Genomic DNA, 27,231 nt, shown 5'->3' with positions numbered 1-27,231 from the left:
AGAGCGTAGCCTGAGTCCAAACGGACTCCAACAAGGGCTCTCCATACACAAATGAACAAACACAAAGGAAAGTAGTCTCCTCCGTGACCAGCTTGATTTCGATGGAGCGAAACCAAATTGGCTGCAGAGGAGACGGGTAATTTTGCCATGCAAATGAGGTGAGTGCCCTCTCAAGAATAACTACTCTCTGGTACATGTTCATATTTAGAAACACTGGCCACATTGTTTGACTTTTTGGACATTTCAACAAACTTAAAATGCATCAAAGTTTAATATATTTTACACGATCAGCATAAATTATTATGCAAGTTTATGCATATTAGATTTAAATGAAGATGGTAAACAATACTTGTGTGTATTGAATGACACCAAGAACACCTTTATTGAATAATGCAAATTAGTTTGTATTATGTCTCTTAAAGCCTGTATAATTAGGACGAGGATGTCAATATACCTTTGTCCCCCCTCTCCCAACTAACGCAGATTCCGACAAAGTAGGTAACAAAACAAGAGCCATGAGGTCTTACAAATTAAGTTCAACCAAGGATATTTTGCACCTAAAATGCAGTACATTACAGGCCACAAGACTAGATGTAGAAAAACTACAACAATCTGCGGTCTAACCCCAACCAAAATAGGTCGAGGAAGGTACCCAGGAATATGCGTTGATTTGGTTCAGGACATTTGTTCTATAAGTATATTAAAGATAAATATAAATTCTATGGTGTTAAATGAGTTACCGTCATGTCCAGGTAAAACACACCCACTTTGGTAATTTGACCTTTGAACTATTTACATATTCATTATTAATATTACGAATATGTATAAAGAATTAATAAGGCTATCGAGTGGGACAGGACCACAAGTGAATTGAATAGAATCTCCCGTTAAAATCAATGCTGTATTGATTTGATTAAATCACTTGCAATTGACACTAGATAAGACTCATAGACTCGAACGCAGGACACATGAGAAGAATATTACACTGTCTTGGTGTGTTTTTATTTTTGGAAAACCCTAAACTTACACAAGATAATCATATCAGCTTTTCCAGTTTGTCTTTTGGAAAATGAATAAACCATAACAACAAATTCGTTTATTTTGGCTCACCGTATATGTAAGATAAACGGTTCAAAACAGATCATTACCATAGATAATCGGTGTCTTGTTGAGGTATGGTTCGCATGTTAGTCGCTCGGAAGGCTCGACCCCTTCGGGGTCTCGCCTTCCGAGCGACTAACATGCTCACCATAACCTCAACAAGACACCGATTATTTATGGTAATGGTCTGTTTCTCACCCTTTATCTACTACGTAGGTGCCAGGGGGATGACACTCACCTCATTTGCATGGCAAAATTACCCGTCTCCTCTGCAGCCAATTTGTTTTCGCTCCATCGAAATCAAGCTGGTCACGGAGGAGACTACCTTCCTTTGTGTTTGTTCATTTGTGTATGGAGAGCCTTTCTTGGAGTCCATGACTTAGGCTACTACGCTCTCAGCTAGAGTCCGACGCTGCATTGTACTAGAAATACCTTTTCTGTGAAATCGCTATAGAGCCAATCGGGAACACGTATTCAATTTATAAATATAGCATTAAATTAGTATCACATAGTGGCCTCCGTGCAGTGGAAAACCTTAATTCTTTCATCAAAAAGAAATGAAAATGACCAAAAAAACCGGATCCACCTGTACGCCTATAAAATGGGCACAGAAATTTGTCTCAAATATGAATGAATTTTAAGAAACATACGGGATATGATGAACCAATGACCTGACGCCATGATAGCAGGATCTATTAGTTGTTTTATATACAATGCATATACCGTGTTGTCATAATACCAATATTTGGCATAATATATAACGACTAATATTTAGTATTGTAAATATGCAGTTCATATGCACAAACGAACACTGATCTTTATGATATTCAGGTTGTTGTACATCTCATATAACATGTCATATAGGAGGTCATTATGTGTTGACCTTCTCCTATTGTATTTGTTCATCTGTGTATGGAGAGGATTAGCGCCATTAAACGCCATTAAAACTCCATCAGTATTAGGGCGTAGTTCAGTGAACTCACCAGATTGCTATTCCAAGTACTTTGATAAATACAGATAATATGTATTGATGGGTCGAGGCGATTGCATTGAAAACCTAATACATTATTCATAACAGTTACGTAATCAATCGATAGTGCGGACACTTTTCATTTGCAAACCACCAAAATTCGTGATCTTTTAGCGTTGGAAAAGAAACCACGTGAATAGAGTGCCCTCTCAAGAATATCAACTCTCTGTAGGTGCTTTCACGGGGGTGTTTTGCAGATGTAAGGAGGTTTACATTCATTTTCCATCATATAATTCTAATTATCGAGTAATTAGTCATAATTAAAAGATCAATATGGAATTACTGTAATTATTCAACTAGGCCTATAATAATGCGCACATATTTTCCAATATTTATAAAGTATTAGTATTAATAAAATATATCACCCCCGTTAGGTGAATGTAACAGTCCAAAACAATTTCCCATTCACATGGTAATTAGAAGTAAACAGCCCTCAACAGAAATAAACAAGCAAAACTAACTAGAGAAAAACAAATTAAAAGTAACATGTTAAATACTTAAAGACCTAGTATGGAGGTAGAAATTGTTTTAAATGTACTATTTTGGGATCGTTTAATAGATTTATTGCCAGCAGTTTGAGTAAAAAAATGGCGGCCTGGTCTTCAGCTTCACACTCGGCCGACACAGTGTTTACTAGAAAGTATAGTGAAGCATTTTGCCAAATCAGGGATCACAACATTCCCTGTCAACATGCAAAGTCAACATTTTCAGAGAATTTGGACCTAAATTAATGTCAGTGAATGTGTGAATGCTTTATGAATGTAAGAAAAGTTTCAGACGACAGTTTCAGAAAGTGAGTGCCTTGATTGTGTTGATTGCAAGGAAAGGTGTTTGTCCCGTCGGACTAACACGGCCGTTGCCGCGTCTTTTATCATGTTTATGCTGAAGAAATGGACCCACCACGAAAAACTGCATTGATTGCAATTTTTGGTGGCCGTAATTATCGGACGGGTAAAATTTTGTTCGGACGGGTAAATTTTTTGACCTACTCGCCCGATTGGCGAGTGGCAAAAAAAGTTAAGTTCCATGCCTGGTTGCTGTGAATCTGAATATGCATAAAGCTTCATCCAAATGATTTTCTGCCAATCTTTACTTAGTAATATTCAAAATCAAAGAATTGTTAATTTGACCATTATTTTTCATGTAAATTATCGACACATTTTTGACCACCCTGTATCTACGCAATCAAAGTACTTGACCGGTAAATGCTCCATATGACTGGGTGGGCAATTGAGTTAGATGTATTAAACATGTGTCAAAACTTTACATTATTAATGTATGTTCAGGGGTGACCCCATAACTGAATTAATATTTTTGTCCTTTTTTTTTTTGTTACACCCTGTATTTTATATGAGTCTCCCTGTATAATGACTCCCATTGTATAATTTTGATATCGCTTGAGTATATGCTCTCAGAATATATATACTTTTATAGGGTTCTCATGTACACCTACTGAGTTATAGCACCAAACCTGTAAAAGCATGTGATTTACTTGAAAAATGCACATGTCACGCAATTGGTACCCAGTATAAAAAACATGACCTTAAGATAAAAATAAAATGCAAGAATCATCTTTCCCCACACAATACTTCTTACAAACAAGGTGTTGATATTGGCCCTTTCGATGCAAAACAAAGCACAAATGAAGGAAAGAAAACAAAACAATAATGTTTTTGATTTTTTATTCAATTACACATACAAAAAAGTAATGGCCTATGAAAAGACCCCCTAAATATAATAATATTAATATTATTTTAGTCCTGAATACAAAATATAATAAACAAGCATAAAAAAATCTGATACGAAAATGTGTTACTCTGAAACGTTACAATCGTAATTTTCAGTCAAAAAATCCACAAGAAATGACTCTTGATACAACTTAGGCCTATATTTAAAAACAGAAACGGCTGCCTGCATCTGGAACTCTTCATATCTGAAAGTTTGAAGGTCTTATTTCATACATCAGAATTATCTGCAAGATTGCAAGATGGCTTTATGTGACCGTGGCCCTATTGGCTAATGCACAAATTTAGATTTTCTTTCTATTTAAATAATATGTTAAAGCTTATGCCCTGTAGATTACATTCGGTTCTTGAGATATGGCCTGTCAAAATGGCGCGAAACAAAAACAAAAAATTGGCAACAACTTTCTTTTTATTTTCTATATTTTTGACAAGTCCAGTTGCCAGATGATTTTCTAATTACATGCATGAATTAAGCAAAGTAAAGATTTCAGATACAATTAAAAGAGCTATGGTACTGAGGCATGGTACATGGGTAGAACACACACTATACTACAAAATTACGGTTGCGTTTTGGCAAATTTCAATTTGCATAATTAATTAGGGCCACTTATTAGAAAAGTTGATTAGGACCCTAATTAATTATGCAAATGGAAATTTGCCATCCATGGGTTTTATATCTTATTTTGTAGCCGATCTTAACATTTTACTTTGTATAATTTTTGCATATATAATTAGAAAATAAGGCCTACCTGACAACATTGCATAACAAAAATAAAAGAAATTTGTTGCCAACTTCTTGGTTTCGTGCCATTTTGACAGGCCATATTTTGGTAACCGAATATCCGATTAAAATAAAATTTTCAGTCTTGTAATCAGGAGAGAATGGACTCACATATTTCAATCAGACAAAAATCTATATCCAATAGCGTTACCTTAAAGCTAGCATTATAAGTGTCTCCTTATAACTAATAACAAAAGGTGCCCACTGGTATCTTGGAGGCATTGTCTTTTTTAAAGACATTTCTTGTTATTGAGCAGGTTACCCTGTTGAAATATTGTGAAATAAATAAATAAACGGCTCACCAAAAATCGCTTGCTCCCCTCTAACTAAAATATTAGGATTTAGCTATGTTTCATGCGGCAAAACATGATAATTTTTTTTTATTAAAACAATTTTTTTTTTCTGGAATAGGGAGTAGTAGGCCTACATATTTTGTCATGGCCAAAGGGGGAGGGAGGGCCTGAAAATAACTTTAGGTCCGAAAGGGGGGTCCTGAAAAAAATATGAAGTTTTCATTTTGCATCAGCAACCTCCCCCCCGCCCCTTTTTTTTACAAGTGTTTGTGTGGACGGTCCCTTATACTGTACAGTTCCCCCCCCTTCACAAAAATAAAATTTGAGAGGACGACCAATTTTGGCTTCCGTACATTATCGTGACACGCTATTTATACGCATGCGCGTTTGGTACACCAGATTACACCAAATTGAGCAAACCATTGCGGAAATTTTCGCTACAACACAACAAAGAAAGGCCAAATATTCACCAATGTTATGCGACTGTAAGTATATCGTCGTATTTTTTGCCTATAGATCAGAAATTCGAAGATGTAGAAAAGAAACTGGCCCGTATAAATAGTGACGTTGAAACGGGAAAAGTAGAACAACTTCGTGAAGTGCTGCATGCAGTTAGGTATCCCAGGCAAACTAGTACAAGGAACTTACTTTATACGATGTCCTCATTCACAAACTAATACTATCTGTCCATCGTATCAGACTGTCTCCGTACGGCAATGTGGTGAAGGAATATTACACAGTCAAGAATAGGCTCCATCATTTTTTTGTTCTGATCCCTCCCAGTCTCCCAAAACATCAAAACATCAAAAGCGTTGCACATTTACTTAGACTGTCCTTTTTCATATAACGCAGACAAAGTAGGGCCAAGCTACCTAGAAATGGTCAAATTTTGGCAAGAAATATCTCTGTGTAATCCTATGTAAGTCCCACATCACATCGTTATCAGCGATCGTGATTTTTTTTTTCTGAAGTTTGGCTGGTACCCACTTCTTCTTCTTCCGGTACTGTGCAAAACCTCAAAAGAGTATCGACGCACACTTGCGTCATGCACGTGACATGACGTACAGCTAAAATAATCGACCGGGAATCGGGGATCATTAAAACGTCAACAACTTTCAAAACACAGACAGTAGTAAACTTAATGGCGAGCGGTCCGAATTTTGAGCCATACAAGTTTATGTGGTGAACTAAGGCAAACCTTAGTTAACACATTTGCTAGTCAGCGAAATTCGCCGAGACCGGGGCCCAAACACAATGCATATTTACATAGAAATTTGAATTTTATTCGAGAATAGGTCGGTGAAGGAAACCTACATAAATGTTTTCTATGTACTTCACTTGACCCACATATATGATTTTTTATGGTGATAATCAAGTCGCACATGGAATTTTAGAGGGATTTGAATTCACCTAGCATAGGGGAGAGTGGGGTAAGTTGAGCCAGGTCCTGAGCTATGGCACGCTAGATCGGAGGAGCGTCGAGACGGGGCAGAGCGTCGTATTTGTATATGACATAACAGAGGCTTCTCATGTGTAATATGGAATCACTTGCACATAGGGTAAGAAAGCTGCATTAGAAAGTTAATTTTTCGCACTTTTGTTGAACTTTTGGCAAAAACCAATTTTTTTCATGTTTCACCCTGAAAGAAAAAGGCTAAAATGATAGCATTCTGGGTATTGAGGATCTGATATATATGAACACTATTTTAGAAAACTATTTACAACTGTAACAAGTTTTAGTCAGGTGGGAGGCTTGGTTGTTGACAAAAAGGGTCACATGGGGTAAGTTGAGCCACAGGCCATGGGGCAAGTTGAGCATAGGAAAAACCTGCAAGAGAAAAGGGAAAGAAAGAGGGAAGAAGATCTATACTACTTTCATTGTGAAATTTTGTACTCTGAACACTGGATTTTTAGCTTCTAATATGCCAAAAACCATGAGCTTCAGGGGGCTCTAAGGCGGGCCCCTGGACCCCACCCGTTTATCACTTCCCGGCAAGCCGCTCGCGATGCGCACATAAATAATACAACTTTTGGTCAAAAATTGGGAAATTTTTCAATCTTGCCCCCCTGGAAGGTCGGGTCTGGTTACGCCCCTGATCACTGGGGTATACTGCCAATTGCGAGCTTTCTCCATTGTTACTATAAAGGTAAATATCAACAACAAAAAAGTGTCCTTTCCTAGTAACTTTCTGACAAAACTGTAATATTGTAATAGCTCTTACAAATGTACATACAAACTTATTCCATTGACACTGTATAAATGTAACCCAAAGGAACCTTTGTAGATATCAGGTACCATTAGATAAATTGTCATGCAGTCAGTGGTTGGATGCCAACTTCTTTCTAATCACTATGCTGGTATGGGACTCATTATGATGTCATAGCACATACTGTACAGTTACATGGATCGAATCCATGGGTTCCTACAGTCACCCATGGAAAACAGGGTACTGAAAAGCAGTACACCATGTCCATATAGACCAAGGGATGGTTTGTTTATATGGCAATAATTCCTTCAGAATAGGCAATACAGATTCCAAACATATAAAACTTACCTCATATCAGTTTTAGTTGCCTCTAATAACTCCAAATTGTCTTGACAATTAATTCTATTTGCTCAATTTCATACCAAAATCAAGAAATAAACATGGTGTTGTTATTGCAAAATAATATAAAAATCAGAAAGGTTATATCTGGTCACTGTAGTAGGCCACTTGAATCAATATTGGTACTTGAATTGCGTGACTCAGTGACTTTCTGCTCATTGTAAGAGTGATAGTGTTGTAAACTTGATTGCATAACATTAAGATTGCCAACTGATATCCTTTGTATTTGAGTTGTCTGTTGATGGTATTAGAACTGTCATGGATGTAAACAAATGTCAACAAAACATGCTACTGCACAACTCTATGCCTGTATGTGTGTGTCTGAGGGCCGATCTGAGGGCTGATGACACACATTCGATAGCTGTACTGTACAGTACAGTGCTCATTGGCATACCATGGGCAGTGAAGACAACAGTTTCAAAAACCTTGAGAATCTCAAATTTCTTTCCGTCATAGTTTCAGTCATGAAATTTTCTGGAGAAAGCCAATAATTTTCCAGGGTAGATGGAAATTTGGTTTTGGGAACAATCCATATGGGATCTTTGTTCTATCAACAGATTTTTTGTTCACTAGTATTATGCGAGAGGTATCTTTTCACAAATTTAGAAAGAAAATTACAAATCCCATGCATGTGATTGGTCAGTTCAGACCATATGATGGCATGAGGTGATCCCTTCTTAGTAGTGGACCATTTGCATGAAATTCTATCAGTTATGAACAAGTTTGTATGTGAACTGGATGTGCATAATGTTAGCTTGTTATGGTAAATATACACCAGGCACAAAAAGAAACTTGTCAGTTTTATTCACCCTTGCTGTTCAATAACTTGATAATTTTGGATTATTCTGAAATATACATTTTGTTAATTGGACTTTTCTTTCTCATTTGATACCCTGTTCGTGAACATTGAGCACGAATTGACCAAGATATGCGCCTCCAAACTCTCAAACCCCAAAATGAAAGGTTGCAATTTTAACGATTCAATTGTGCCTCTTACACTGTGTGCTTTATTGATTGGCCCGTGGTGCTTGTGTGCAATACAACGATGCGTTCCCATTGAAAATCGTTAAAAATGCAACTTTTGATTTGGGGGTTTGAGGCTTTGGAGGCGCATATCTTGGTCAATTCTTGTTCGTTTTTCACGAACAGGGTGTCAAATGAGAAGAAAAGTCCAATTAACAAAATGTATATTTCAGAATAATCCAAAATGATCAAGTTATTGAACAGCAAGGATGAATATAACTGACGAGTTTCTTTTTGTGCCTGGTGTAGTATAATGTAGGTCACTAATATATCCCCGAGTCACATGACCTGTAATTCTGCCTCAGGGTTGTGTTATAATGGCTTATGTGTGTAAAACTCCTATGGGGATAGTTGTTACACTGTAACAACCTCCCCCATGTCAAGGTAACAACCTACCCCAATTACATTTTACCTGTGTTGAACTAAATATTGTTTCAATTTTCATATTTAAATATTTCATTATGTCTACTGTGTATTTTGTTTTACCTACAGCTGTAATTGTTGTACTGTTAATGATGCCAAGAACCTGGAAAAGGAAGACAGAGAGGGGGAAAATACCTCTTAATGTAATGGAAGCTGCTGCCCTGCGTGTGTTGGAATATGGCGATTCTTTGCGAGTTGCAGCGGCTGACCATAATGTAAGAGCATCATAGTTATATACTTTGATCAACTCGTAATTGGCGGGAATTGTTAGGCTTTTGCCACTACGCCGAAAAAAGTAGATCCACGTTAAGAGTTATATTTGTTCATCTGGAAGATTTAAAATGTGCATGTTAAAGAAAGTAGACAAGTATAGGACTTGAATTAATAATTTGTGATTTTTCTGGCGAGGTGTCACAAGACAATTCTCAAAATAAAATATATTGATTTTAATCCGCGATGTTAAAATTCCTGCCGATTACGAGCTGATCAAAGTATATATTATATAAATGAACTTATTATACAGGGTGTCCCAATAAAAAGAGAACCCTCATTGCACCCTCTTTTTCTCCTATTTCTGACAAGTTGATCAAAGCAGTTATATCAATCGGCTCACAATTTTGTATGTCCTATGTAAGAAATGTGCTTGTTTTTCACTCTGTCCACGGATGAGGTTTGGCTACATCAAAGATTAAAACGAAACACACGGTTAATGACATGGATAGATAATAATAGCATTAGGCTTTGGAACCCATTCGCTATGATCGAGGATCGCCAGCTAGCCAACATCTTCGCAACCGTATATTACTGCTGGATTTGCAAGTATACGGTGCACAAGGAGGGTACGCAATGCAATTGATGCAATGACGACCAGGGCTGAAACCTGTATTCGTCAAGGAGACAATCAGGTAGAGGGCAAAGCAGCACAGTAAACTCAGAAGAACTAAGGACATACCAAACAGCCCTTTTCAGGCAACCTTTAATGTTGTAAATAAAAAGAAAACAAAAACAACAAAGTAAGAAAGTAAGAAACATAATAGGCCCACCGGTAAAGCCAATTTCCTAAACAAAGTTTGTTGTTTTATAAAGTTATCATTGAGGAATGCTTGATATTCATGCATGGTACGTATAATCCTTTTCAATTTTTGAAGTAGCCAAACCTCCTCCGTGGATAGAGTGAAAAACGGATACATTTCTTTGAAAGAGCATATCTTCAAAAGTTGTGAGCCGATTGAAATATTTTTTTCGGTATATTAAAACTAACGAATAAAGGTTTCTTTTCGTACCAAAATATATTTGATCAGAGGATGATTTAAGGAAGCCCCATCATGCACTGCAAACGTGTTATCACTAGAGTTTCAACTGCCACTTTACTTTTCAAATCCCAATGAATTCTGTGCAAAAGATTTTGTTTAAGAATTGTGTGTGTGTCATTATTACTTGGTCGGTTTCAGAATAAAAGTGATGTATGCATAAAGGATAATTCACACCTTCTGTAGGTAACATAAAATGTGAAATCGACTAGCATTTTGAATGCGTTTTTATTGTAAATATATCAGTCCAAATTCAAATTTAACCATGCCCGTCAATGCAATGTGCAAGCAGTGGTGTCATGTTCACTCACGCAGCTGTGCTAACCGCAAGTCAACACAGTGGCGTGGTGGGAAGTGCTTAAATCATCCTCTGATATTTGATTAACTTTTCAGAAATAATAGAAAATGAGGGTGCATTGAGGGTTCTGTTTTTTGTTTTGTTTTGTTTTGTTTTGGGGCACCCTGTAGAATACTTATACCCATTTTCTATTTTTAATAGGTTAACTTCATGAGTCTGCAAAGATACTGCAAAGCAAAACGAGAAGGAAAAAAACCCAGCATTGGTTATGTCGCTGGCAACAAGGTTTTCAGTGAAGATCAAGAAGCTTTTCTGGTAGCATACATTGTACGAACTTCTGAAATGTACCTTGGCATTTCACCAAAAGAAGTTCGGAAGCTGGCCTATGATTTTGCCAAAGAAAACAACGTAAAGTGTCCATCTACATGGGCAGATAATGAGATGGCGGGCGCGGAGTGGTTTGCTGCATTCTTGAAACGGAATAAGGGACTCTCAATCAGGTCGGCTGAATCTACAAGTTTGAGCAGAGCTACCAGTTTCAATCACAAGAATGTTAGTAACAACGGCCATTTTGGGCGCCATTTTGAAAATACACTGACCTTTTTTGGGACGTTTTATCCTTTATATCAACTTTAGTTTGTGCTGGGCTCTTTAAAAGAGTTAAGCTAAAAAAAGTTAGTTTGATTCAGAAATAGTATTCATATATGGTCATTTTTAGTGATTACCTACATTTGGGGGCCATTTTGGACGCCATCTTGAAAAAAACCCACTTGGGGCCAGTTTAAATTTTTGGGAACATCCTGATTATGTTTTGGGGTCATCTCAGGAACCTAAAAAAGTTGGTTTGGTTTAGTCCTGGGTGGATGCACAGGACGTGCCTCTAACTCCCCGAGAAGAAGTTCCTTGCAAACTCAATCTCACACACATGTGCATCCTTTCTTTTTCAGAACATGGATTACAGAACTCCACTAAACAATAGACTCTACTACATGTACTTGAAGCCTCACCTTTGTCAGTATTGTGGAAGTTATTTTCATGAAACCTGTCGATATCTAATGCATCTACATAAACACCAGATGAGAATTAGACCCTATTGGTATGGCAAGAATTCATGTCAACATGGACACGGCCAGGATGTTGTAAGCGTTGGCACCGCAGAGAGCCCTTACCTATGGAAATATTGTAATAATGGCTCCAGGTATAGAATTTTGAAACAACATTTAAGGCCCAAGATCCACAGCAAAGAGAAGCCTTACAAATGCCAACTCTGTAATAAAGGTTTCGCATATGCAAGTAAATTGAAGCGACATTTAAATATCCATACCGTAGAGAAGCCTTACAAATGCAAAGTCTGTAATAAAAGCTACGGACAAGCAAGTTATCTGAAGCAACATTTAAATGTCCATAGCAAAGAGAAGCCTTACAAATGCCAACTTTGTAATAAAGGCTATACACGGGCAGGTACTTTGAAGGAACATTTAAATATTCACACCAAAGTGAAGCCTAACCTATGTCAATATTGTAATAAAGGCTTTACTTATTTAACAGACTTGAAGCGACATTTAACGATCCACACCAAAGAGAAACCTTACAAATGCCAAGTCTGTAATAAAAGCTTCGGACAAGCACGTTATTTGAAGCAACATATGAATGTCCATAGCAAAGAGAAGCCTTACAAATGCCTGCACTGTAATAAAGCCTTTGCACATGCAAGTAATATGAAGCGACATTTAAATATCCATACCTTAAAAGAGAAGCCTTTACAAATGTCATTTCTGTAATAAAGGCTTTAAAAAGGCATGTAATATGAAGCAACATGTAAATCACACCAAAGAGAAGCCTTACAAATGCCAAATCTGTAATAAAGGCTTCACACAAGCAGGTACTCCAAAGGAACATTTGATGACCCACACCAAAGAGAAGCCTTACAAATGTCAAATTGGCTTTTGAAAAAAAGCCTTTACCCATAGTAGTAGCCGTCAAAAACATGAAAAAAACCCATGCCCAGCACTATGAGAAAACATGAAACTCCTGGGAGGTTTTTGATACATACAGCATGGGCTTTCATCCCTGAAACAGCAGTTTATAACATACCACAGATAGTAATTCAAAGTTCAACTGCAAACACATGACAACCATTTGCCATGGAATCTACTTGAAGCCATAATGTGTGATATGTAATTTATTTTTGTTTTGTATTTCAAAACTGATTTTGTTTCACAAGAGACTATCACTTCTGTATGGCACGGGGTGGCTGTATGTAGGTGTGTTAGTGTGACGATTTTGGTTAAATACCAAAGGAAGCCCCATCATGCACTGAAAAAATGTTAAAAAATCAACTGCCACTTTACTTGTCAAATCCCATTGAATTTTGTGCGAAAGATGTTGTTTTAGAATTGTGTGTGTCATTATTACTTGGTCGATTTCAGAACTAAAGTGATGTATGCAAAAAGGATAATTCACACCTTCTGTAGATAACATTAAATGTGATATCGACCAGCATTTTGAAGGTGTTTTATTGTAAATATATCGGTCCAAATTCAAATTTAACCATGCACGTCTATACAATGGGCGGGCATTGGTGTCATGTTCACTCACACAGCTATGCTAACCGCAAGACCTGTTGGGTAGTCAGGGGCGGATCCAGGAATTTTCAATAGAGGGGGCGCCGAGCCAACACCGCCGCCGCCACGGCTCGGCGCCCACACAAAGTCAGGCGCCGCTCTGCAAAAATACACAGAGTCAGGCGCCGATCTGCAAAAAATAGAGGGGGCGCGCGCCGGGTGCGCCCCCCTCTAAATCCGCCACTGGTAGTACTTAAATCATCCTCTGGTTAAATACTTGCTTTCTTAACCAGAAAATTCTTTGGAAGTAGTCAAAAATTATTTGGATTCCCAAGAAAGGAGGTGATCTGGACAACTGATAATTGGCGACCTATTTCATTAACTTGTGTTAATATATAAAGCTTACATGATGTTACTTGAGGAAAGCTTAGTTCCATGGCCAAATCATAAAGGTGCAATGCAGGGTTATTAGGACATGCTTTTTGTCAAAAACAAACTCTAGACAATTCTCATCATGAAAGCAGTAAGGGGCTGTGAAATAATTACGAGTCCCCACTCCGGGGGTTGAATTTTCAAATTGCCCCCCCCTGTGCCGTCAAAAATTGCCCCCACCCCTGCCCATCGGCTTACCAAAAAATCTTTGCCCACCCCTCCGTTCCACGTTCCAATATTTTGGGCGGTTCCCAATTTAGAAACTTTGACAGGTTTAGATTATGATGCGAGCAGCATATTATGCATGTTTAGTGAACGTTTCTGTAGTTTTTTTCCTGAACCTTTTAGACCGTGTTATTTAAAAGGTGTCCCATAAAAGGTTTGGGCATTTTTCTGATTTTTTGGTTTCAAGTGTCATTTACACCAAATATGAAATTCCTAGCATGTTTAGTTTGAAAAAATGTTTTGGTGCACTTCTTCCTTTAAATATTCACACCAAAGTGAAGCCTTACCTATGTCAATATTGTAATAAAGGCTTTACTTATTGAACAGACTTGATGCGACATTTAAGGATCCACACCAAAGAGAAACCTGACAAATGCCAACTCTGTAATAAAATATTCGCACGAACACATTATTTGAAGCACCTTAGAGAAGCCTTACACAGGCCCGTACGCAGGGGCGCGGGGTGCGACCGCACCTCCCCAAATTTGCAAAAGTATACAAAAAGTCCCAAAATTTAAGAATTTGCGAGCGTAACGAGCAAAAAAAATCAGTTTTTTACGTTTTTGGTCAAAAATAGGTCCAAATTTGGGGGAAAAGTCCACTTTTCACAAAATCGCCCCCCTTTAGAAAAAAGTCCACTTTTTCAAAATCAGCACCCCCCAAAAAAAAAATCCTGCGTACGGGCCTGGCCTTACAAATGTCAAATCTGTAAGAAAGGCTTTACATAGCCAGGTACTTTGAAGGAACATTTAAATATTCACACCAAAGTGAAGCATAACCTATGTCAATATTGTAATAAAGGCTTTACTTATTCAACAGACTTGATGCGCCATTTAAGGATCCACACCAAAGAGAAACCTTACAAATACCAACTTTGTAATAAAATATTCGCACGAACACATTATTTGAAGCAACATATGAATGTCCACAGCAAAGAAAAACCTAGAGAAGCTTTACAAATGTCAAATCTCTAAGAAATTCTTTACACAGGCAGGTACTTTGAAGGAACATTTTTATTCATACCAAAGTGAGGCCTTACATAAAGGCTTCACTTATCCAGCAGACTTGAAGCGACATTTAAAGAACCACACCAAAGAGAAGCTTTTTAATGCCAGCTCTGTCTGTAATAAAAGCTTCGCACAAGCACGTTATTTGAAGCACCTTAGAGAAGCCTTACAAATTAAAGAAATATGGAAGTGGCGGGGATGTGCGAATTCGACTCGACTCCAAAAGTAGGGACTCGAGTAAATAAAGAAAGAAGGGGGTCTTTCAATGAGAGCACCAAATAACTTAGGGGGTCATTTGGTGAGGATGATAAAATAAGAGCAGTAGGAGGGTCATTCAATAAGAGCATTCATTTTGAAAATTTAGGCATTCAGTGAGAGCATTTATTCCTAAAAATGAGGATCTTTCTGTGAGAACATATATTTCTGAAAATGGGGTCATTCAGTGAGATCATTTTCTTCCTTAAAATGTGGTTATTTAGTGCTCGAGCATTGTTTTGATGGTTGTCATTCAGTGAGAGCATTTATTTCTAAATATGGTGAGAGAGTAATTCAAAATGGGGGTCATTAGGTGAGAGGAAAATGAGAGAAATAAAAAAGAGGTCATTCAGTGACAGGCGGTTTGAAAATGGGGGTCAATGTTGCACAGTGTCAACACCCTGTATTATAAATATTTTTCCATACAGCTCTATACTCCGTTGAAATCAATATTCTATTATTGACACAGATAAAGAAAGTTTACATATGCATTGTGGGAGCGATTGCCGAATAGGGTGCAACTCTACTAGTCTTATTACAAGACTGCCCTACCTAAACCCTAAACCCTAACCCTAAACTCCGTAAACGAGGACTGGACTCAAGTCTAGCATGTACCAATCTGATAAATTGGATTTCTTTGCACGTAAACTGCACGCTTCAGTTTACTATTTCTCATTTCAAAATTATTTTGTACACATAGGCCCATGGGTAGATTTACCATAGGGCAGGGTGGGCACTGGCCCAGTTGCCACGGTCTTTCGGGCCAAAACTGATACCTGTGTACTTTTGCGTGACCAAATTAATCTCATATTTGACCATTTTAGCTTTTTGCATAAATTAGTTCCAATTTTAACAATATTTGACCATTCAAGCTTCAATATGGCCACATTTTTTGCGCGGTTCGCGCGCATTTGTACTAACCTATCATAATAGCCACGGATCCAAATTATGCTGATGTGCATATAATGAACCTCCAAATAAAGCCTCTATTTCATTTATCCCTGTAAAATCAGATAAACACCCTGATTTGGGACAAATCTTAATTATAAAATGAAAATGTCCTTGTGCTTGTATTGTCCCACCGGGAATGTTTCATTTGCCTCCCTCAATGACATGTGACCCAGATACCACACCTGGAAACAATAAGTATGTTTGTAATACGATAATGGGGGGGTCAAAAAAGTTTAGCGGTCCATCGAGGGGGGTCAAAAAAGTTTTTGAGCGAAAAATTTGAGGAAGACCAGCCCCCCCCCCCAACAAAGTATTAATGAACACTCCCTAACCAGGGTATGTCGATGTCGGTGTGACCCGATTCACCAAAATAAAAGGTGAGGCGATAATTGGCTTCCGTACATTTTATTATTGTAGACACGCTATTTATACGCATGCGTGTTTGCTAGCTCTAAGCAAACCACCCGATCATCAACACAACAAAGGACAAATGTTCAGTTATTCACCGATTTTATACGACTGTAAGTATTATATCATCGTATTTTTTGCCTCATAAAAAAATAATGAAGTAGATAAGAAACTGGCCCGTATGAATAGTGAGATTCATGGATTGAAACGGGAAAAGTACATCAATATAAAACTTAGTATGTCACGATATGTGTAGGTAGTATTACTACTATAATACTGTATACAATGCCCGGGGGGGTACTCAAGTTTGGTTTTGGTAGGGACGTGCCGGTGAGATTTTGGAAGTGGACCCATAAATATACCAATTTTTCAAGAAATTTGGACCCATTGATATACCAAAAGTCGAAATTTTCGTCCGAATTTAACCAAAATTGTCTGAGTTTTTACAAATTTTCCCAAAATTGTGGGAAAATTTTGGCTAGATTAAGGAAAAATTGGGCTGTTTTCCGAAAAAATTGAGAAAATTGTGAAAAAAGGACCCATTCATATACCAAAATAGGCTTTGAAAAGGGGGTCATTGATATACCAGAAGGCTGAAAATGCTACCCATGTTTGCGGCACGTCCCCGTATGGTCATTTGTACCGAGTACCCCCGGGATACAATGTATACATGCTGTCATTGTGACTGTCCCCAGTACGTACGAGGAACTTTTATATGTTATCTCTGGAATGGATGGAAAACGTATAGTGAATTGGGCTGTACAATAATCAGCCTGGGGCTGTAGCCTGTGCAATAATTATGAGCTGCCCTGGGGGAGGGTAAAATTGAGGGGGGGGGCAAGAAATTTGTGGCAAGCCAAAAGGGGGGCAAGCAATTTTGGCAAGCCGAGAGGGGGGGCAAGTCATTTTTGGCACACATTCATGGCACAGTGTCATCGACCCTATATCTTCATGGCAGGAATCGCCATGGTAGGTTGAATCCACAGCCACGATTGGCCATTTGGTTCAAACCTTTAAAGCTCTTTAAAACTAATAATAAGTCGAGGGACTTAACAAAGGCTACTCACAAAGCCGGGTAATTGATCTTGGTTGTGCGCGAATAAGCTTGTATACCCCATTGAGGTCAATGGTCATCGACTTGTATACTGCCTACAGTGAGTGCAGCTGTACTACACGCTGTAGTCCATAGGACCAACGCAATATAAAATTGCCAGATTTTGAGTTCAAAGCGCACGGCCAATTTTCAAAGCGCATTCTAGCGACTATCATATCTGTTCAAAACGTATTTTCAAGTGTATGAGACCACATCTGGTTTCTTGAGAAAAATTCATTTATGGGAGACCCAGTATTCAAGATTTTCGCCTGATATCAAAATCGTGCATAGCAATTCACGTGTATCGATCCCGTGTATTCATTTTAATGTCTCTGCTCCACCAAATAATTATTAGCCAGGCGGTGTCGGTGTGCATGGGGCGCCCTTTTAATAAAACGCTCTAAAAAGGCAAAACAGCCTTGTACGGAAGCACTTAAATATGCAAATTTTTCTGCTGGCTGTGCTCGCAACATACATCTAGACAATTTAAAATTGGGATTCCAAACATTGGGCATGTTCATGGGGGGGGGGAACATTTTTGGGCGGGTCGAGAAGGGGGGCAAGCAATTTTTGGCAGGCCGATGGGGGGCAAGCAATTTTTGGCAAGCCGTTTGGAAATTTTACCGCCCCAGGGGGGCTAATAATTATTACACAGCCCCTTAGGCCCATGAAAGTCAATTCCGAGTTTATCGTCCCTTTTTTTTCCCAGGTTGGTGAGGTGACTTTTTCATTTTTCATTTTTCATTCTTTCATCAGATTTCATTATTGACCTAAAGTGCGTGTTGATTTAAAGCCACACTCATATTTATAAACATGTTTTTATATGGGTAGGGACTAGAAAAGTTAGAAAAGAGCCTGGTTTTGGTTCCAAGTTATAAATTTATATGTTTTACAAACAAAAATATATGTTTCCAATTGCTAAAACTGGTGAAAACACTGATACTTTTAAAATAATGAATTATTTTGGCTTTTTGGAAAATTTGACGCGGGTGTTTTTGGTGTCCAAAAAGTGACGCGGGCGGGGGACGATAAACTCGGAATCGACTTTCACACGCCTTATGTGTACCCCTGGGTGGTGAATTTTAAAATGGTGTACCAAAATTGCTTGCCCCCCCCACCTTTGGCCTTGCTAAAAATCTTTGCCCCGCCCCTTTAACGTGCTAAAAAGCCTTTGCCCCCCCATTTGGCGTGCCAACAATTCTTTGACCCCCCTTTTTACACATGCAAGATTTTGGGGAACCCGAATTTAAAACTTTAAATTGTCTTATCGTATACTGCAAGCATAATCTGCAAGAAATATTTGGTGCATAAACATTATGCAGGCAGAGGTTTCCATAGGTGGATCATGAAATGCCCTTTTATCATATTACACACACACAGTTTTGTCAACTTGCCTAGAAAGGTCTCATTTTGCCAAATTTAATCTCTATGCAATCCTACATAATATGCAAGTCCCACTTCACATTGATATCAGCAATTCGTCAGCTGTATTCCATAGTAGCGTATAGTGGGGCGCGGCGAATAAACAACTTTTCGAGAAAATCGGGTTTGAAAAAATGTCAATTTAAAATCGAGTTGTGTAAATCAGACATTCATTATATTTTGTAAATGATGTGAAATTTCTGTAGTAAACTAAATAGATTTTATATATATTTTTCAAAAGAAATAAATACATAATATTGCTGGCAAACTGAAAGCAAAAAGCACAATACTATACGTCACTATGGAAAACACGCAAAACGCAATACCCTAACCTAACGTTAACCTTACGCCACCTCGATCGCTGTGTAATCCCTATGGCGTTACTTTTCGTCGGCTTGTATTCCATAGTAGCGTATAGGGGCGATAAGTCACTATGACATGTAGAGAGTTGTACAATGTTTTTCATTTTTGCCGATATTTTATAATTATAAAATGTGTATTAAAAGTGGCGTATGGTCGATATGCCACTATGAAAACACACAATTTCACTTTGTAACTATACGCCACATTTAATTAATTAATTACTAATTAATTAGCTAATTTTGACTAATGAGACTTAGAAAAATGAAAGAGAACATCATTAAAAACATATGTGCCAATTTTCAAAAAAAATTACCAAAAATCACTATACGCCACTATGGAATACACCTGACGAATTGTTTTGTTTTTTCTGAAGTTTGGCTTGTTCCCACAAGTGTCAGACCTGTGACACAGCTAAAATAATTAACCGGGTATCGGGGGATCAATTAAAACATCAACAGATTTCAAAATACGGATGTCAGGAAACTTACTGGTATACGGTCCGAATTTTGAGCCATACAAGTTTACGTGGTGAACTAGGCTGTCCCTGCATTTAACATGTTTAATACAGGAGAACTTTGAAGCTTTTAATTTCAATTTACACACGGTAGTTACGCATTCGATGCTAGATTGAAATATGTTTCTGTTGTTTTTCGGTCGGTGACGGGTCAGCAAGCAATTTTTTGCCACGGGGGCAGGGTCATCACCATGATGGTGTTTGAATGCGACACCCCTGGCGATCCCTAAAAAAAGGGAAAAGAGAGAAAGGAAGAGGGTCAATCCGTGACAATACAACAGATGGCCCCCGCACTACCCTCTCAGAATTTCTTTAAATTTCACTTTTTTATGACCCCCCTTTGCGGGCTAAGTTTCCAAAGCACAACTCCTATGCTTCGGGCCAGCCCAAAATATAGGGCCACTGTTTGGTCCAGAGGCGTAGATTTCTTTTTGACATTGGGGGGATGGAATTGGACAAAATTCTTGAAGTATAGTGATCCATCCAGCACCTTTTGGCGACAGAATAGGTTTATGGCACAAATGCGCACGGCATGCACGCAAATTTTTGTCATTTTTAAGCTAAACTGATGAAATACTGTGCAAAAGTGGAATAAATTTGCGCATAGTGCGAAAAAAAATTGAACTTTAGGGCCAAAATGGCTAAATATGAGGTTAATTTGGTCAGAAACCCACATACGGACATTGGGGGGATGATTGTTTGGACCATCCCACTGGCAAAATATTGGGGGGATTTTAAATCATTTAAATTTTGAATGATTTTAAATCATTTATCCCCCCCCCCCCCACCTTTGTTTCCAATGGACATTTTATTGTGAAATGTCATTGTACAAGGAATACATAAAAAAAAATTCCACATAGCCCCCGAATGAAAAGTATTTAATTATCTTTGTAATCACTCAAAAAGCATTTTGTGTGAATTTTACATCTGAACTAGAGGCTATTAAATTTTTACGAGCCTTTTTATTTTACATGTAAAGCCTATGGGGTGACGATTAGAAATGGACGGCAATATTGAAAAACCCTCATTTTGGGCCATTTTAGACACTAAAATGCCCATAAAAAAAGAATAGCCTCTAGTCCGGATGTAAAATTCACACACAATGCTATCTGAGTGAGTACAAACATAATTAAATAAATTTCATTCGGGGGCTATAGCAAAAATAAAAAATGTCCTATACCTTCATGGTTATGAAACAAAGGTGCCCCCCCATCCCCCGTGATCTACGCCTATGCAGAGGACAAAGCCCCTCGAAGGTGTTAGCATTTCTAGCAGTTGGGATGCAACAATGGTGCCAAAAATTTTAATTAAAAACAACATTTTTGGTCAATATGATTTGTTAATAGCCAAACATTTCAATAACAATAAAAAGGAGAATGTTTTCATTTTGGGGGGCCCAAAACATTTAGGTGCCCTGGGCCCAGGCCCATCTGGCTCTTTAGCCAATACCCACAAGCTGTATCTGCAGTTGTGGATATACATGTACAACCTGTAGAATATGTCAGTAAACATGATGATCATAAATTTCTTAGGTTAATAAACACCAAGACCAAGGATCCAAATATAGTCTCAAATCACATTAGTTTGTTAGTTGGTACTTCAAGTTCATATCAAGTATATCAAGTTGCAAAAGCTTGTCAGCTTATAAAACAATACTGAATTTGAAATACAAATTTCACACATATAACAGCAATTTGTACAAAAATGACAAAACTACGGTCATGACCATGGTCAAGGTGTACCATTTGACTCCTTTTTTGAAAACCATATATATTTCAAATATTTTATTAGATAACTGCAATTATATACAAAATACAGAGAACGCCACATAAAGCTCGCAGAGCAGGCGGCAAATTCAAAATCTAATTATAAAAAAAAAGTGAGAAACCATGGAAAACACATGAGAAGCAAGAATTTTAAACCATGGCGAAGAGCAAACCCATAGCCAAGCAAATGACAACCAGAAGGGCCAAAACAAACTAGCGCTGTGCATTGACCGCCCCAACACGCATTTGCCACACAATTTTTGAGCCAATGGCAGCGCTGATGCTCAAATACTTAGCAATGGCTTTGCTCCTCCGGGTGTCAAACCCGAGTATTTTTAACCCAGGCACCACGTTTTTGTGGACACACCCTGTAGAGCCAATGATCAGGGGGATGACACTCTTATTCAAATTTTCATTTTACAACGCAAACCTATATCGAATCCCGGTGGTTTGCGAATAATGAAATGTCCGCATCCCAGATCAATTAAACCCTGGTATGAATTATTTATTAGCTTTCGCCACGATCGGTTTTGCAATAACATAAAAGCACTTCAAATAACAGCCCGTTGAGTTCAATGAACTACGCCCTGAAACCGATAGTGACCCGTAAAGAAGCTCTAGCTCCCATTGACCTCTACAGGTCAGTGAGCTCTCCATACACAAATGAACAAGTACAATAGGACAAGGCCAGCACCTATGACCTGCTTAGTGACATGTTATTTTGAAGTCTTCTAAAGCTTAATATCTTGAAGATTAGTATTCGTTTGTACATATGGACTGCGCATTTATGATGCAAAATATTAGTTCTTATATAAAATTACAAAATATTGGTATTATGACACACGGTATAGGTGATATAAAACGACTAATAAAAATCATCAATCAATCATCATCAGTCACCGACTCGTCGTGAGTGGCGGTCGGGAAGTGACTACGGTACGAACACGTGAAGGTACAATAGAGGCAAGACCTATTGCGCTAAGAAGGTTAAGGATAGTGACGAGGGCGGCAACAGCTAGACGTTTGAATGTGCATACCGCCGTGTCACTGCACATGAGCCTACCTGTTGTGTCGAAGCACCCAAGCTATCCTGAGCTTTCCAGCAGCATAAGGTCGAACTAAAGTTATACCGAATAGTAACATTATCCCATTATGGTTCGTTGTACTGGCTTGACCGGTTAACGGACTGGGGAATAATTTACTATTCACAAGACTTGGCAGTTTGCTATAAGGAACCGACGACTCGGACTAGTGCGAGCTAGTATAAAACCGATACGCGCCTTACATGGCTGCCACAGGGCTACGCTGAAACACAAGTCTTCAAGAAGTCACTTCAGATTGACCAACCAGAGTGGGTCGGCTTATACAGCGACCAAAAGTTACGCAGTTCCTGTTCTTTTGAACAGATTTTTGCAACCAGAGGGACAAGCTTTTAGCAATGACCCTGCTCCAACGAGAGCGAACCTAACGAACGAACGAATGGCGTCATGTCAAAGGTTCATTATATCCCGTATGTTTGTCTAAATTAATTAATATTTTCAGAACAATTTCTACACCCATTTAATATGTACTCAGGTGGAACCCGACTTTTTAAATTTTCATTTCTTTTTATGTAACAAATTCAGGTTTTTCCATTGCGCGCGCTGCCGGGCAATACAAATTTAATGCTAACATTGAATAAACGCGGAATTAAGAATATGCGTTTCTAGTATATACAGCGTCTGACTCTACCTGAGGACCTAGCCTGAGTCCCATGGGCTCCAAGAATGGCTCTCCATACACAAATGAACAAATACAATGAAGGGTCGCCATTGCTCTCCATACACAAATGAACAAATACAATGGAGAGTCCGACTGCCATGCAAATGAGCCAAGTGTCCTCTCAAGGTATGCTCTGTGCAATGATGATGACGACGATTTTGCATCGAGTAATTCGTGTCGAGAGTGATCAGTTCACACAAAAAACTGTAATATGTAAAGTTGGTATTATAACATTGATCAATAAAAGCGTCGTATGGAGATGAAACTTCAACAATATAAGCCCTTTTCAACTGTTCATCAAGGATGAGTAAGTCCGGTTTACTATGAATAACATTAGCATTTATAAAGCTGTGTCGAGTTGGAATTCAGCATGTTACCTGTAATTATCTTGTTTACATACACAATGAGCTGAGGACGGGTCTTAGTGAATTCAGAATGAATGTGGTTAACGATCCTGTCGTGACGCTTGATGTACATGTTATTGAAAATCATGCAACCATTGAGAACATGAGAAGCAGCGTCAAATGGGTTGTTACATAGTAAGCATGACTTAGGATAAACACGAGGATAATAACAGTGCAACAGAGAATTACATTCAAGAAGTTGAAGACGTGTCTTAAAGATGAACTTGACCAGATTATCAGCAATAGCAGTATTGGTGAGATAATTGTTCGAGATTTGCAAATTGATGCAAGGTGTGTTTAGAATTCTACCTTGAGATATCTTGGTCTTAAACCTAGTGATACGGTTATTTAAATGCTGGTTTTTGATATGATTGAAAGTGGTAGATTGATTGCGCAAAACAAAAGCCACTTCATTATCAAGGGAGGAGATATATACGTACTCGTCACCAGACATCTCCAACCAGTGGCGTAGCCAGGATTTTGGAACCGAGGGGGCACAACTTGTAAATGTACCGACGGAAATATTTTAGGCGCTACTAACATAAAAACACATACTTTTTATGTGCAATTGTCAATTTTTCATCAATTTTTTTCCCCCTGGAGTGAAAATAGTATATTGTTAACCCAATTTTTTTTTCAACAACGCCTTCCGCCTACCGACGGCCTTACATGAACCGACGCCCATGACGAGCGGGGGGGGGCACCGGCCCCCCTTGTCCCCCCACTGGCTACGCCACTGTCTCCAACCTCAGGCCTTCACGCATGCACAATTCATTGAGCTCGATCCAGACTGATTTAGGCCAATTAACCGCACATTGCTTAATCAATCTACCGTTTTCATCAGTACAATAGCCAGCAAATGAAGATTCAATATTGTTCATGTCCACTTTACGCTTTTTCATATGTAGCTCAAGTGATGAGCGTGCAATATGTCTTGTTTGAGGCTGCATGTCATTACATAACCACCTTAGCCATATGTCGATCCCCTGCTCAAAAGCAATCACAGAGTACGGGCAGCCCTGAATGATGCCTCTATGTCTGACAATTGGATCGGTAAGACCGGAATTCGTAATAACCTGAAATGTAGATTCTGTGTAAGTGTCCTTAGTTAAATCGACAATTATATCAGGATACACATAGGCCTTTAAAGCATCGACCATCATTTCATGATCAATACTCCCAAAAGCGTCTGCTAAGTCCAGAAACATAATGTACAATTTACCAGATTGATGCCTGAAATCAGTAATTGAGTTTTTAAGACAACAAACGTGTTCCTGTAATCCATTACGTGGTAAAGATCACTTTTGACTATGAGAAAGTCTATTAGTTTCAACAATCCACGGAATAAGACGCTTGCCTAGAACCATCATAAACGTTTTGTAAATAGTGACAAGTTTTGAGATAGGCCTCCATTCAGACAAATCTCTTGAGTCATCACTTGATTTGGGAAGTAAATTGATGATAGCATGTTTCCAATCACTAGGTATTTTACAGTTTTTTAAACATATGTTAAATATTGATTTTAAGACGTTAATCACATTGCTTATTTTATAGTCAATATAAGTAATACGGTCGTACCCTGGTGCACTTCTGTTCGGAGCAGTTCGGAGGACTTGCTTGATTTCATCTTCTGTAATCGGCATTGTCAAACTCAAATTATCCATGTCGAGATGGGGAATTAAGTTCAGTTGATCACGATGATCATTCCATGGTGCCAAATCAGGGTTCCATTCATCTAATAAACGACGGCTTTTCTCAGAGTAAAACTCCGTGACTAGTTCTTTGTTGACGGGACACTTCACTTGTGCCTTATCCATACAATCATGCTTGATGATTTCAATTGCCCGTTTTTGTTCGATTTCCAGAGTTCAGTAAGCAGTCTGTCGCCTGGACAACCAATTCTTTAGAAATGCTTAGTCGCGCTAAAAGTCGATCGATACATGTAAAAATCAGCACAATTCAGAGATACACCTTTTTGCTATGAAATTAATTTTCTCGGTCAAATATAAAGCAATATTTTTTTTTTCTTCAGTAATGTCAGTTAAAAACTTGGTGCTTGGATATACATTTTTTTTTTAAATCCTGGTGTTAAAATTAAGCATCAAATTGTGTCTTTTAGTGTGATATTTTTGATTTTTATAGGCCTTGAATTCGCCTGCGAGCTTTTTACGGAATTCATGTTTTAGCGTCTCAAACTAACATAGTTTGCTAAAGAAAGATATTTCCCACCTCTGTAAAGCACATCGTGTGTGTCTATATGTTATAGTTTTGTCAGAATTTCCGTTTTTGTTTTACCCTTTTTCCATTCATGCTCAGAAAATGTCAAACTAAGTAAAAGTAGGCAATGGTGAGTACTTTTATCTCGAGAGCAACCAGCAGAAATAGTCGATATTTCCTTTGTTGTTATCCAGGTCAATTTTTCATTGAAAGCAAATTGCCCGACCAGCGATTAAATCCCCAATTGGGTGTTCTGGTTAAACATGATCAGTAGGAGCGCTATAGGTCTGGGAATTTCTTTGCTATATTGAAGTTCTGGCAACACTATAGCCATGCCGGTATTCCTATTAAACCCAGGGATATCGATCCACAATGCTAGTACTAGCCTTTAGATTTCACGTGTTGATTTAGAAATTTTTTCAGCCGACAGTGAAAGATGGTGAAATCAAAACGGAAATTCTGACAAAACTATGATATATAGCTCACGGTGATGTGCTTTAGAAAGTTGGGGAAAATCCTTCATTAGCGAACTATATTACTTTGAAAAGCTAAAAGGTTGATCCAAGAAAAAGCTCGCGGGCCGAGCTGAAGCCTATAAAAATCGAATATCTTACACTAAATGACTGAATTTCAGGCCTAAGTTTAACACCAGGATTTAAAAAAAATCAGTATCAAGCATTATAGTTTTTCCAGCCATTTACTGAAAAAATGAAAATTAGTGCTTTTCATTTGGCTGAGAAAAAAATTTTTACACTGAAAAGGTGTAACTCAAAATTTTGCTCATTTCAACACCAATTTCGATCGTTTGTATTGCCTCATTAAATGACTGAGTGAGCCTTGCAGAACAAAAGAATCGGTTGTGCAGGTAGCTGACTGTAAGTTTAGTCTTAGAAATTTGGTTGGGTTCTTTGTTTACGCCATTTTTATTTTTGCTCTTGAAACTAGGGTGGATTTCATTGCGTATGTAGTCCAAACCATATTTTATTTTTCTAATGTACCAGTTTTTTGACGGCAGCATTGGGTGCTGGGCGATTCCCCATATCAGGGATGGGAAATTTGCAGATGATACGGTACACATACTTAAGAAAAGTCGTGCTATATTCAACACCGTAGTTAGCTTTCTGTTCTTGACATTCACCTCCCCTAATGAAAATTGAAGTTAGAATTTTGACGAGTTTCCACCATTTGATTGGGTCGGGATGATAAAAGTTCAGTTTCTTACCATGTTGTTCATTTGCA

At 38.2% G+C, this 27,231-nt stretch overlaps 1 protein-coding gene across 1 annotated transcript in view; it reads left to right on the top strand.

Annotated features, from left to right (window-relative positions):
* The first annotated feature begins 5,341 nt into the window (after positions 1–5,341).
* Positions 5,342–27,231, top strand: part of LOC140139020 (uncharacterized) — a 69,013-nt gene continuing 47,123 nt past the window's right edge. Inside the window, 4 exon segments of the mRNA XM_072160801.1 lie at positions 5,342–5,435; positions 9,072–9,217; positions 10,812–11,162; positions 11,558–12,387. Of these exon segments, the coding sequence (XP_072016902.1) occupies positions 5,423–5,435; positions 9,072–9,217; positions 10,812–11,162; positions 11,558–12,387 (1,340 nt within the window). The 5' untranslated portion in view covers positions 5,342–5,422.

This window comes from Amphiura filiformis, chromosome 18 (genome assembly GCF_039555335.1).
Source record: "Amphiura filiformis chromosome 18, Afil_fr2py, whole genome shotgun sequence".
Taxonomy (NCBI): Eukaryota; Metazoa; Echinodermata; class Ophiuroidea; order Amphilepidida; family Amphiuridae; genus Amphiura; species Amphiura filiformis.
The sequence above is the reverse complement of the archived record's forward strand: the minus strand, read 5'-3'. Positions and strand labels throughout refer to the sequence as shown.